General features: G+C 34.4%; 1 protein-coding gene across 2 annotated transcripts in view; it reads right to left on the bottom strand.

Moving 5' to 3' along the window:
- KLHL8 (kelch like family member 8) overlaps positions 1-13,697 on the bottom strand; it is a 73,113-nt gene that overhangs the window by 11,804 nt on the left and 47,612 nt on the right. Inside the window, exons 3-7 of one of the 2 annotated variants that reach the window (XM_038582191.1) lie at positions 8,399-8,545; positions 7,997-8,317; positions 6,318-6,504; positions 3,085-3,228; positions 1,990-2,101 (exon numbers count right to left, since the gene is read on the bottom strand). In XM_038582191.1, the coding sequence (XP_038438119.1) occupies positions 1,990-2,101; positions 3,085-3,228; positions 6,318-6,504; positions 7,997-8,317; positions 8,399-8,545 (911 nt within the window). Of the gene's footprint in view, positions 1-1,989; positions 2,102-3,084; positions 3,229-6,317; positions 6,505-7,996; positions 8,546-13,697 lie in introns of both variants that reach the window. The other variant, XM_038582190.1, reaches the window with a different exon arrangement.

Below are 13,697 nucleotides of genomic sequence, written 5' to 3'. Positions count from 1 at the left end.
TCCAGGTTATAACTCTCAGATTTGTAACAATTTTTGTGCACCTTCCATATACCATAATTATTTTCAAATTATAAACATATTTTTGTATTAACAGGTTATGTTCATTTAAAAAACTTGCAATCAGAATAAATTTAAAAGGATACAAAAATATATACAGCTTAATTTTTATTTCCATACCCCAATTAATGTTGTATATACCACTTTGAGAACCCAGCCATAGATATGGAGACATCAGCATGAAGAACAGTATAACTACAATCTTCCTTGATCTGAAGGCTACACTTCTCAACTATATTATATTCATTTTCCTTTTCTTCATTTTTTTATAGCTGTGCTTCATATTGGTTCAAGTACTTTTATCTATAAGAAACATAATTGCTAACCTGATTTTCTACCATGTTGTACTGGTGTAATTCATCTTTCATAATATCTAAAGCAGGTTTTTACCTGTAACTCTAATATTTTTAGGTATTGTTTCTAGATCTACAGGGTGATTAGTCTATTATACTTTTGGAATCTTCATTTGGTGAAATATTTTTTGAATCTTCATTTGGTCATCCACCTTAAGATATCTGAAAATCCAATATTGAAGTCATCAAAAAAATTCTGAATAGGCTATTTAAAACTTACTAAGTTATTGAAAATCTTCCTCTTCTTTAGATTAATCCATTTATCAACATATATTTCAATTTACTGTAGATTAAAATTTTAAGTATTAATGCTCATAATAAAATGAGTAAAAAATGAGGGATTTAATAAATATATTATTTATTTATTTATTTATTTATTTGAGAGAGAGAGTGAGAGATAGCAAGAGAGCATGAGCAATGGGAAGAGGCAAAGGGAGAGGAGAAGCAGGCTCCCCACTGGTCAGGAAGCCTGACACTGGGCTCCAACCCAGGACCCTGTGATCATGATCTGAGCCAAAGGCAGATGCTTAACCAACTGAAGCCACCCAGGCACCCTGAGGGATATTTTCTTAACATGTTAAAATAATTATGTCTTAGTCCTAAAGCCAGTATCTCATTTAATAGGGAAACACTAGAGACATTTCCACTAAGATCAAGATTAAGACAAAAACACCTACCATCTCTGCTACTATTCACCCTGTATTAGATTAATAGGCAAAATAATTAGACAAGAAAAACCATTCAAAGCATTGGAAAAACAGGCAAAAGTCGAATAAAGTCTATTAATTAATACCATTATATCAATGTTCATTTCCTGTTTTCAGTAATTGTACTACGATGGTATAAAATGTCAACATGAAGGGAGCTGGGTTAGGAGTATAGCACAGGATTTCTCTCTCAGTACTACTGACATTTGAGGAGGAAAATTCTTTGCTGTAGGGGGCTTTCTTATGTATTATAGGATTTTTAGCAGCATTGTTGGCCTCTCTCAACTAGATGCTGGCAGCCACTCCCTCTAACATCCCCCCCCCGAAATCTGTGACCACCAAAAATGTCTCCAGATATTGCCAAGTATTCCAGAGGAAGCAAAATAATCTTTTATTGAGAATCACTGGCATACAGGAATTCTACTATTTTTACAATTTTCCTTAAATCTATAATTATTTCAGAGTTAAAAAAAAAATCAATGCTCAGGTTTAGGTGGAAACCATATTAATCATTACCATATTCTGAAATATAAAAAGAAAATATAAAATATATTCTGAAGAGGGGGTGGGGGTGAATGGGTGACGGGCACTGAGGGGGGCACTTGACGGGATGAGCACTGGGTGTTATTCTGTATGTTGGCAAATTGAACACCAATAAAAAATAAATTTATTATTAAAAAAATAAAATATATTCTGAAGAAAGAAAATATAAAAAGTTATAACAAAGCATCACATTGGATGCTAAATTTAACAAAAAGTGTTTAAGACAGTATTAAAGTTTCTAAAAACGTAAAAAGTAGAAAATTAGCCCTTTAAATTATTGGAAGCTTTATTTTCCACCAACAAATCAAAAAATTTCCATGCTGATTCACCTCTTTGTGTTCATTGATGCCTTCATCATCCATTTATTAGTCAGAGGATCAAACATCTCCATGCTACCTAAATGTTCATTTCCATCATGTCCACCTACTGCGTATACTTTACCTGTCAAATAGAGAAGTTTGATTTTCATTTGATTCCAAATGGGTAAACTGATAGTTATTTATGTATATATAATATATATGAGATCACATATAATTAGAATAGCATGATAATTTTCAACAAATATTCTTCTGTTCAACATCATGAATAATGTCACTTAAATAGTCATATGAAAATAACTGTAAGCTTCTGCTCAATAAAATGCCTGGAACATGCTGTTCTATATAAAGTTATTTAAATGTCCAAACACTACCCCTACCTTTGATTTCCCAACTCTCATTACTTAGTAGATGAAATCACTAATCATGCTTTCAAAGAATGTTTAATAAAAAAAGTTCAATGTTATGTGAAGAAAATATAAAATTCAGTACAATGTGATCAAATTTTCTAAATGAAGTTATTAAAAATTCACATACAATAAATAACTGTAAAGGTTACACAGAAATAATGTCAACTGTGACTATTTCTGGGTGTTTGGGTTATAGGTGATTTTTACTTTTTATTAGAATGTTCTCTTATTTTCCAAAAAAGAATTTACACTTCTATAATCCAAAAAAAGTGATTTTTTTAAGGTCCTCTAACAGTTTACCCATGGTTCTGTAATTATTTCATTTTCAGTAACCAGTAAAAAAAGAATCTCATTTCAATAATAATTAAACATAAGAAAAAAGCTGATATATATTTATTATTTGAGTTCAATAAGCACTCTTCTTTAGGTTGATTATTTTGCAAATATAACTAAGAAAAGTTTAACTCTTTAACTCTCTTTTCCCTAATACTCATCTCTCAGTAAGCACCTACATGCAAGAGATTGCTCACTGAGCATCTTTGGGCATAAGACAAATAATCACCACACACATATTTTATTGACAGATTGAAACATTTTATAATTTAGAAATTTTCTTACAGAAAGAAATTCTCAAAGTTTAAATATCTCAAAAGAGTGTTACCATCATGGCTATGACTTAAGACAATAATGGACCCACCTTCCACAGAGATTACACCCACATGTCGCCTTCGACTATTCATTTCTGGCCCAAAAAACCAACTGTTTTTGTTGATAGAATAGCATTCAATACTGCGAAAGGGGTCACCAGATCCACCTCTACCACCTACACAAAACAGCACGCCTAAAGGTAAAACCAGAAAATAGAGATCAAAATTATAGCTCCCTAATTTTTCTTAAATTAGTGTGGAAAAAAATACTTAGGAAGTCAAAATTTTGATGAACTGCTAAAAAAAATGAGTTATTTGGATAACTTCAATGTCATTATGTTACTAAAATTCTAACTTTCTTTTCTTCCCCTTATTTGAACTTCTCAAAGAATAGAATACATCAGCTATTATCTCTGTTTGCTAAACAGAGATGTAATGTTACATCCCATTATAGTAAGGTTTAAGTTTTCACCCACTCTGTAAAATTGCTCTTGGCTAAGGTCAGAACTACATCCAATAAATGCTTAAGTTAATTTCTTATTGAACACAAGTACAACACTCGATATGTTGATCATCCTGTTTTTTGAGAAATTCCTCAATTCTCTTGATTTCCAAAATACTGAAGTCTCTCCTTTTGTGTCCAATAATTTCTCTTTCCTATGTTTCCCACGTTTCATCCTTCACCGACTTCTCACATACTTTATGTTAACACAGGAAAAGTACATTCCTTGATTTTAAATTCCATTCTGTATCATAATGCCTTCCAAACTACATATCTAAGCCATATTTCCACTTGATGTCCCACAGGCCTTTCAAACCCAACATATTGAAAGGATCTCCCCTCCTCACCTACCTGAACAACCCCTTCCTTCCCTGAGGTATCCTTCCTCTCCCTCACTATTCCACTGCCATTGTTTTAGTTCAGGTCCTCATCTGCTATTACCCAATACTGCAAAATCCTGTCCTTTCTTATCACTTTTAGTAGTCTTTTTGTTTTCAGGCATACTTTTATCCCTCTTAGTCTCTTCATGCATAAAATGGAATAACGCCATCTATCTCATAGTAAGGATTGAATCCTACACTAAAACCTACTCATTAAGTTGCTGCAATCATTTAAGAGATCACATATACAAGAGTCTATTATATGCCTACTATATGCATGTAAGCCAGGCTACCAAGGTGTTGTTTAAATTTAAATCTGAATTTAAAGAGGAATTTAACTAAATACCTTGACTTCCAGAAACAGGATTCACAACTTTAAAAAACCCCATGCTTCAAAAATTTAATTTTTGACATCAACCAATTAAAAAAAAGGAGAATAAGCAGTCCTTTCCATAGAAAACTACAGTTGACACTTGAAGAACCCAGGAGTTAGGAGTACCAACTTCCTTTGTAGTTGAAAATCTGCAGGGCAGCCCCGGTGGTGCAACGGTTTAGCACCACCTGCAGCCCAGGGCATGATCCTGGAGACCCGGGATCAAGTCCCGCGTCCCGTGTCAGGCTCCCTGCATGGAGCCTGCTTCTTCCTCTGCCTGCGTCTCTGCCTCTCTCTCGCGCTCTGTATCTCTCATGAGTAAATAAAATAAAATCTTAAAAAAAAAAAAAAAAGAAAAAGAAAATCTGCATATAATTTTTGATTCCCCCAAAACTTAACTCCTAATAGCCTACTGCTGACCAGAAGTCTTACTGGTAGCATGAATAGTCAGTTAACACATATTTTGTATGATATATATACACACACACACACACACACACACACACACACACATATGCCATATTCTTACAATAAAGTAAGCTAGAGAAAAGAAAATGTTATTTTTTTAAAGATTTATTTATTTATTTATGATAGACATAGAGAGAGAGAAAGAGGCAGAGACACAGGAGGAGGGAGAAGCAGGCTCCATGCCAGGAGCCCGACGTGGGACTCGATCCCGGGACTCCAGGATCGCGCCCTGGGCCAAAGGCAGGTGCTAAACCGCTGAGCCACTCAGCGATCCCCGAAAAGAAAATGTTATTAAGAAAATCATAAGAGAAGTGCTTGGGTGTAGCTCAGGCAGTTAAACATCTGACCCTTGACTTCAGCTCAGGTCTTGATCTCAGGGCTGTGAGCTCAAGCCCCTCACTAGGGCTTTAAAGAGAGAGAGAGAGAGAGAGAGAGAACAAATACATTTATAGTACTATAAAAAATCCACATACAAGTGGACCTATGCATGCAGTTCAAACCCATGTTGTTCGAGGGCTAATTGTATCTATGAAGAAGTAGTTCTAAATACATCTATGACATTCAAATTTTCGTTACCTATATAAAATCCCACTATTCATAATCATGTACTGCCCTTTGTTGTTATTTTTAGGCTATTCCACAGATCTGTTTATATGATAACTATATTTGGTAGCAACGAATGTAGATAAACTCTTTGCTCAGAGTACCACTTCTTGAATTCCTAGACCTTCATTTATTTTCCATCATCCCTCAAATATATTTTTTATAGTTATAAAAAGTAGCATAAGTGAACATGAACTATTAGGAAAATACAGTCTGAAAACTGTGGCAAATAAATATAAAATTACATGCCTCCTTAAGTATAAGACCTTTAGATTTGAGGAGTCTAACATAGTCTATTATACAAATTTGTAACGTAGTTACTGCCTTTAAGTTTTTATTTTATTTTATTTTATTTTATTTTGTAATCTATACACCCAATGTGGGACTGAACTCATAACCCCAAGATCAAGAGTCACATTGCTCTTCCAAATGAGCCAGCCAGGGGGCCCACTTAGTGCCTTCCTTTCGATTTGATAAAACACAAAAACTAGTAATATTTAAACACAAAATATGTGTCAAGCTCCATCCTTGGCACTAGGGATACACCTGAATAAGATATTTACCTGTCTCTAAAGAGATCGAAACATGTCAAATAAATAAATTTCAATGCACTACAGTTAATAAAACAAGTGCAAACAAAGCATTCTAAAAGTACAAATGATAGAGGAATTAACTCTGCTAGAAGTATCAAGAAAACTTAAAAAAAAAAAGAGAGAGAGATTTCAGCAGGCTCTTCAAAGTGTATAGGGCTTATGACTTTTTAAAAAATTGGTTTATTGGTAAAACTACCTGAATCATGTCCAGTAAGAATTCACATACAACCATATTATTGCCAATTACTACTTTAAGACAATCAGATACTAACCATCTTACAATTAAGTTTGGGAATACATAACTAGTCCTCAAATACAACAAAGATCCTTCTAGTAGAGGTAATAAGATGAGTAATTTAATTACCAGCAGTATGCTTCCTTGGGGTAGTCCGAATGGAGTATTCAAAGTCAGGTACTGCTCTGCTACTCAAGTGAAGATGGTAATTTCTTGCTTCATCCAACAAATCTCTACATTTTAGATTTTGCTTGACAATCTGTTCTTTTGCCACAACACCCATAAGAAAATCAACTGGCAGCAGCGGCAAACGAACCTAAGATCATGAACAGTAGCAGATATAAGATTAAACTGTAATTAGATAGTTCATTCTGTACTTTGTAGTATGTTTACGTTGTTTTTAAAAACTCATTTATTGGGCAGCCTGGGTGGCTCAGCAGTTTAGTGCCGCCTTCGGCCTAGGGTGTGATCCTGGAGACCTGGGATCGTGTCCCATGTCCGGCTCCCTGCATGGAGCCTGCTTCTCCCTCTGCCTGTGTCTCTGCCTCTCTGTGTGTGTGTGTCTCTCTCTCTGTGTCTCTCAGAGAAAAAATAAAATAAATGAATGAATAATAAATAAAATCTTGAATAAATAAAATAAATGAATAAATAAAATCTTAGAAAAAAACCCTCATTTATTACACAAAGCCTTTCTAACATGTGAAGGAAGTTCAATGAGCCAAGTTCTAAAGTGATTTCTAGTATGCTCTGCACTAATGAAATCAGATTGTATGTTAAATACATCCTCCCCCCCTTTAAATACAGTTTTAAGTAGACTAATAAAATAATTCAATTGTCTTCACTCAAGTTACTTAATTCCAAAAATGGCAGTGTCATAATCACAAGGCCCCACTGCTGCTGGAGAAAAGGCACAATCAAAACAAAATTGCCATATTTTGTTCTTTTGCCTTTTAAAGCTTAGATAGAACAAATAAATGGGATTTCTTCATTACTTGAACAAATAAACATGCATAATATTAAATTAATGCTGTTTTCTCCAAACTAATCACCTTGGAAGGTTATATACTGAATGAGGGATGCATCCCCTATTAGGTAGAGGCACTCACCTTTCTTCCCTTAAAGATGCATTGATTTTCTAGTGGATTAAGGGGATGATCAAATCAGGTAATATGATTTTGAGTTAAAAGTACCTATGCATATACAGAAAGAAGATAGCTGCAACATAATGAAACTTTTTGTTTCTGTTGACAAAATTATTTTCAAAGTAATTCTAATGCTTATTTTATTATCTCCTTACCCAGGTTACCCTGTTGGAAATAAAGAAAGGAAGAAAGAAAAGAAAAGAAATGAAATAAATAAGAAAAGAGCCATATTTCTGAGGTTACAGAAGTGAAACCATGGTGAGGAAAGAAAATGGCATGTTATGTCTTGTGGTTCTTTCCAGATAAGAAAGTAACCACTATAATTTCAAAACTTCATTATAAACAATAGTTACTTAGAGCTGTTTCCTCAGAACCATTTTCTATCAGCATAAATAAAATATTCATTACTACAATTTCAAAAGGCTATTTTCAACATTCAGGTTAAAAAGCAAAGAATGGTATTTCTAATTAAATGTAACAAATTCAGACCTTTCCTTAAATAGTATAGTGAATAAATAGGAAAGTGAAGAGAAAGCCATTTTCACACTGTATAACACAAAGATTTCTACATTCCTTTAGATAATCTACACATTTCATATCAGTGAAACAACCTAATTTGCTGCTATATCACTTCATTTCTATACACCAGCTTATTTTAGCCCCTACCTGTGCAAGTGTTTCATCCAACCATTTGGAATGATGCTGTGGATTGGCAAGAAGCCACTTGATGGCCGCACTATAGACCTGCTTTTCATTCTCAATATTTAAGTCACTGGAGGACAGAAGTTTATGGAGATGTTGGGGTGACACACTTACAAAGTCTTCACACTCCACTACTTCAGTAAAATGCTCACAGGCATACTGATCCGCCATGTCCATTAAGTCTATTCGGTTGTGACTTTCAGCAAAAGCTCTCACTGCCAGGCAGTTGGAGGGATGAAAATGTAACTTCATGTATTCACAACAAGCTCTAGCCACCAGTTCAACCTGTAGAATACAGGCTGCATATAAGAGAGGTTGGACATTATCAACAGTCAAAGTGAGCCGTGAAGAATAGACAAACTTTACCAAGTCTTCTATTGCATCACCGTCAAAATCTCTGATCTCAATCAGTGTTTGCTTGGCTTCAGCCATTTCAGAAAGAAACATGGCTCTGAAGTAAGGGATAACACAAGCCAATACTAGTTTGTGACAAGAGATTAGCTTTGAGCCAACCTGTTTAAAACAAACAAACAAAAGGAGACTTAGTTTAATATAAAAATCAGTTTTAGATCAGCATTGAGCATGTGTGGTAGCAGGGACAAAAACCTGCACGAATTTAGTGTATTTGTTTTTAACAATCCAATCCTTTGGTTACTTATTTTAATCAAGGACAATTGCAATTTTCTTCTTCCAAAGTATTCACTTATCTTCTATATATTATCTAAAATGTATATATAGTAAACTATGATTTTCTAGACTACCTCAAATTTCAGGAACATTCTGTGAATGAATGAGAAGAGCAACACACATTATCTACCACTACTTGGGCACTATTCTTGTTTTTGGTCTGTGAGACCCTTTCTTAAAATTTTTTTCTCGGGATGCCTGGGTGGCTCAGTGGTTGAGCATTTGCCTTTGGCTCAGGGCATGATCCTGGATTCCCGGGATGGCTCAGGGCATGATCCTGGATTCTGGGATGGAGTCCCGCATCAGGCTCCTTGCATGGAGCCTGCTTCTCCTCCCCCTGCCTGTGTCTCTGCCTCTCTTTCTGTGTCTCTCATGAATGAATAAATACAATCTTTAAAAAATACAAAAATAAAAAGAATTAAAAATAAAATATTTTTTTTTCTGAGAACCTGGATGGCTCAGTTAAGCGTCTGCCTTTGGTTCAAGTCATGAGCCCAGCATCCTGGGATTGAGTCCCACATCAGGCTCTCTGATCAGTGAGGAGTCTGCTGCTCTCTCTGCCCCTCCCCCACTCATGCTCGCTCGCTCGCTCTCTCAAAAATAAATAAAATCTTTAAAAAACCTTTTTCCAGTTTTATAACTGACATATAATATTTGGTAAGTTTAGGTTATATAACATAGTGATTTCATACATGTATACATCATGAAATGATTATCACAATGTTTAGTAACTATCTAACACCTCACATAATTATAATTTTTCTTTCCCTATGATAAGAGCTTTTAAGATCTCTTAGGGGCACCTGCCAGGCTCAGTCAGTTGGGCGTCCATCTCTTGGTTTTGGCTCAGGTAGTAATCTCTAATGGGTCATGAGACAGAGCCTTGTATTGGGCTCCATACTCAGTGGGGAGTTTTCTTGGGATTCTCTCCCTCTGCTCCTCCCCTCCACCCATGCTGATGCATGCACTCTCTCAAATAAATATATTTTTTTAAAAAGATCTCTTGGGCAGCCCAGGTAGCTCGGTGGTTTAGCGCCGCCTTCAGCCCAGGGCCAGATCCTGGAGACCCAGGATCGGGTCCCAAGTCAGGCTCCCTACATGCTTCTCCCTCTGCCTGTGTCTCTGCCTCTCTCTCTCTCTCTCTCTCTCTCTCTCTCTGTGTGTGTGTGTCTCTCATGAATAAATAAAATCTTTAAAAAATAAAAAATAAATTTAAAAAGTATCTCTTATCTTAGTAACTTCTAAATATACAATATAGTATTATTAATTAGTCACCATGTCAGGCACTATTCTAAGTGCTTTTCACATATTAACTCACTTAATTGTCCCAATGCCCCTATGGGTAGGTACTATTATGATCCATAATTTACCAGTGAGAACACTGAGAGAGTAAATAATCCATTATTTTGTAGTATATACTATGAACTAAAGTTTTTTCGTTTCTTAAATTATTATTTTTTTTAATTTTTATTTATTTATGATAGTCACAGAGAGAGAGAGAGAGAGAGAGAGAGAGAGAGAGAGAGGCAGAGACATAGGCAGAGGGAGAAGCAGGCTCCATGCACTGGGAGCCCGACGTGGGATTCGATCCCGGGTCTCCAGGAACGCGCCCTGGGCCAAAGGCAGGCGCCAAACTGCTGCGCCACCCAGGGATCCCTCTTAAATTATTTTGAAATAAAAACAATGAAATCTTAACCACCTTATTTGTTGAAAAATTAGACTATCAATACTTCGCTGTTGTAAACGGCACAATGAATTTTGCTGTCACTGAATCTATGTTCACACTTCATTATTTCCTACAGATAAGTTCCTAAAAGTAGAAATAGTATTTCAAAGTATAGGTACAGCTTGAATATATACTGCTAAATTGTCTATTTCTGATCTACCTACAATATTTGTGCGATGTTTCAAGTGTTAATTTATTGAAATATACTTGTCAATTTGATTAATGAAAATATTATCTCATTGTTTTAGTTTATCTTTTACCAATACCATTAAATCATTCATTTTGGGCTACTTGTATCTCATCTCTCCTATGAACTTTTTTCTATGTCTTTTTTCATATGTATTTGTAAGAACTCCTCATACATTTAGAATGTGAGCCATTTTTCATATATATTTCAAGCTTTTCTCTTTTATGGTGCACTTTTTTATTCACCCCCTATAGATTTTTACACAACCAAATCAATCTGTGTCTTTATGATTTCTGCCTTAGATTCTTTGCTTTAAAATGAGAATCATTCTAATATTCCATAAATATTAACTTTAGGTATTAGAGTATTTTTTTGGTATTATAGTGGTTATTTATGGTTTTATTGTTTTATACTTATAATTTTATTTCCATCTGCAAGTTTTTGGTATTGAGTATCCAGTTTTCCCAGCCTTAAAGTTAAATAACCATTAAGCACAAGTAACAGGATAGTGTTTTACCAATTTTCCTGTTTGCATGTAGCATTTTGACTGCATAATACACTTTTTGTTGGGTCTCATTATTTGGGAATGAATTTTAAAATGAGAACTTCCAGGGGATCCCTGGATGGCTCAGTGGTTTCGCGCCTGCCTTTGGCCCAGGGCGCGATCCTGGAGTCCCGGATCGAGTCCCGGATCGAGTCCCGCATCGGGCTCCTGGCATGGAGCCTGCTTCTCCCTCTGCCTGTGTCTCTGCCTCTCTCTCTCTCTCTCTGCCTACCATAAATAAATAAAAATAAATCTTTAAAAAAAAAAAAAGAACTTCTACAGAAAAAGGCCTGAGGAGTATAATGTATAAATGTTTTTGTTCATAAATGTTCCTCCCTGACCTTTTTTCACTAATGTGGAGGAAGAATGAATATCCCTTCAACAAATACAGGATTATCATTTCTGTTGGTTATACTGTATTTAATTTTTTAAAAAGTACTCACAAGGCAAGATTTAGATTCTATTGAGATTAAAGGTATAACCTAGACTAAAGCAGAGAGATTGGCATGTTTTCAAACTTACTTCAGTCCTAAAATGGGATCTGAAACCTGATATTAAACATTTTAAAAAGAAACTAAAAATACCTTTTCAGAATATCTCCACATGCCACCACTGAGATTTAGTTTCTATGCAAATATATGTAAATCTTACATGACATAAATCTGGTAAAACAATCTGCCATTACATAAAATAGAATTCTACAATTTCCAATTAAACATTATTTTAACACTGTCTGCTTATGCAAGCTGTATAAATCAATGAACCACAAACTATTTTCATATTGTTCATAAGGCTTTTGTCCCTCAAAAACTCTAATTTATGCAAATGAAGTAAAACTTGATTATTTAATACACACAATCATACCCCCATATGCCCTTTTAGAATAAATACCCATCTTAATTTTAAAAAAGTCTTTGAGCCATGTGTATGAAATAGCAACATGAGAATATTTGGCTTTTTATGCATTAATTCTCTTTTGACATTATTGAGTCTCACTGTATTACTGACAGCTTATTTCTATACTCTTGTGCTCTGGTACATAAAAATAATTACCAATTACTAAAAACATTTCATCAGAAAGTTAGGAATGCAAGAAAGCAGAGTATAAGGACTACACGCTTGAAATTTGGTGAAAAATACACAAATTACAAAAATAGTAGACATTACAATTTTAAATAAATACTACAGTATTTAGTAAATAATAATAAATGTTATGTTGGTTTTAACATAAAATACTAAAATTAAAATACTAATATTAAAATCCATAAAATAACAATATTTATAAAATATTAATATTAAAAATAAAATAGTGACTAATAAATATGAATACAATAATAAGTCCCTTTAATACTAGTGAAAAGGTAGTGAATTTTATAATTTACATTTTTTATTAGACTAATGAACATATGAATAATTCAAGATGCTCTGGGGAAAAATTATGTCAAGTTTAAACTTAAGTAGTGAAATATGTAGAATAACATTAATAAGATTATGTCTTCTTAAAAAAAAACTTGAAATACAAACCACTAATCAAAACCTTGAGTAATTTTCCATAGATTAGTCAGTAGGGATCAAAATACACACAATGAAACAAAGGTTTTTAGACTGAGAAACCACTTCACTTTTTCAACACTGGGATGGGAGGGAGAGAGGGGCACGGGGGAAGTCAAGCATCCTCAATTTTTATTGCTGATTGACATTTAAGTCCACCCAGAAAAACTACATGACAGACTAAAAAGAACTCTGAAAATAATAAGTGATCTTTTGCTGAATTATGAGTAAGCTAAAAGTAACATAAAAAGAACATTAACCAAGAACATTGATATTCCCCCCAAAAATGAACATTGAAATTTCAATAGCTTTCAATTCTAACTTACAAAATGAACTTATTATCCTACATTTAAGGTGACTTACATTTCAATTTTCTTTTTTCCCTCTAAAATACAAATTCAGTGTATAAAATCAACAAAGAACAGGAAAAAAATAGCGGAAAAATTCTGCTCACAATTCAACAAATACTGTCAACCTCTTGATGCATTTCCAACTTTTTTTTCTACGTGTTATGAAACATAATTAAGACCATCCCAAACTTGGGGTACCTGGGTGGCTCAATTAAGCATCCAACTCTTGATTTCAGCTCAGGTCATGATCTCAGGGTCATGAGATCAAGCCCCACAACCTGCTCTATGCTGAGTGTGGGGCCTGCTTAAGATTCTCTATCTCCTTCTGCTCTACTCCCACCCCGCACCCCACTGGCAAGCATACTTTCTTAAAAAAGATTGTCCTGAACTTTGTCATCATCTCCTAAGTTTCTGAAAACTTTTATAACCTTCATGTTTATTTGCTACCCTATACAGTGGATGTAACACACTTTATTTAATCATACTGATATTAGCCATTTACATAGCTTCTCCATATTTTAAAATACACTATTTCAGAGCAGAAAGTTTTTTCAGAATTTCAGAATATTTCATTAAGATGAAATCTGAAAAGTAGAATTAATTAACAAAAAAATATAAGC

This window comes from Canis lupus, chromosome 32 (genome assembly GCF_011100685.1).
Source record: "Canis lupus familiaris isolate Mischka breed German Shepherd chromosome 32, alternate assembly UU_Cfam_GSD_1.0, whole genome shotgun sequence".
Classification (NCBI taxonomy): Eukaryota; Metazoa; Chordata; class Mammalia; order Carnivora; family Canidae; genus Canis; species Canis lupus.
Note: the sequence above shows the minus strand (reverse complement) of the source record. Positions and strands in the feature narration are given on the sequence as shown.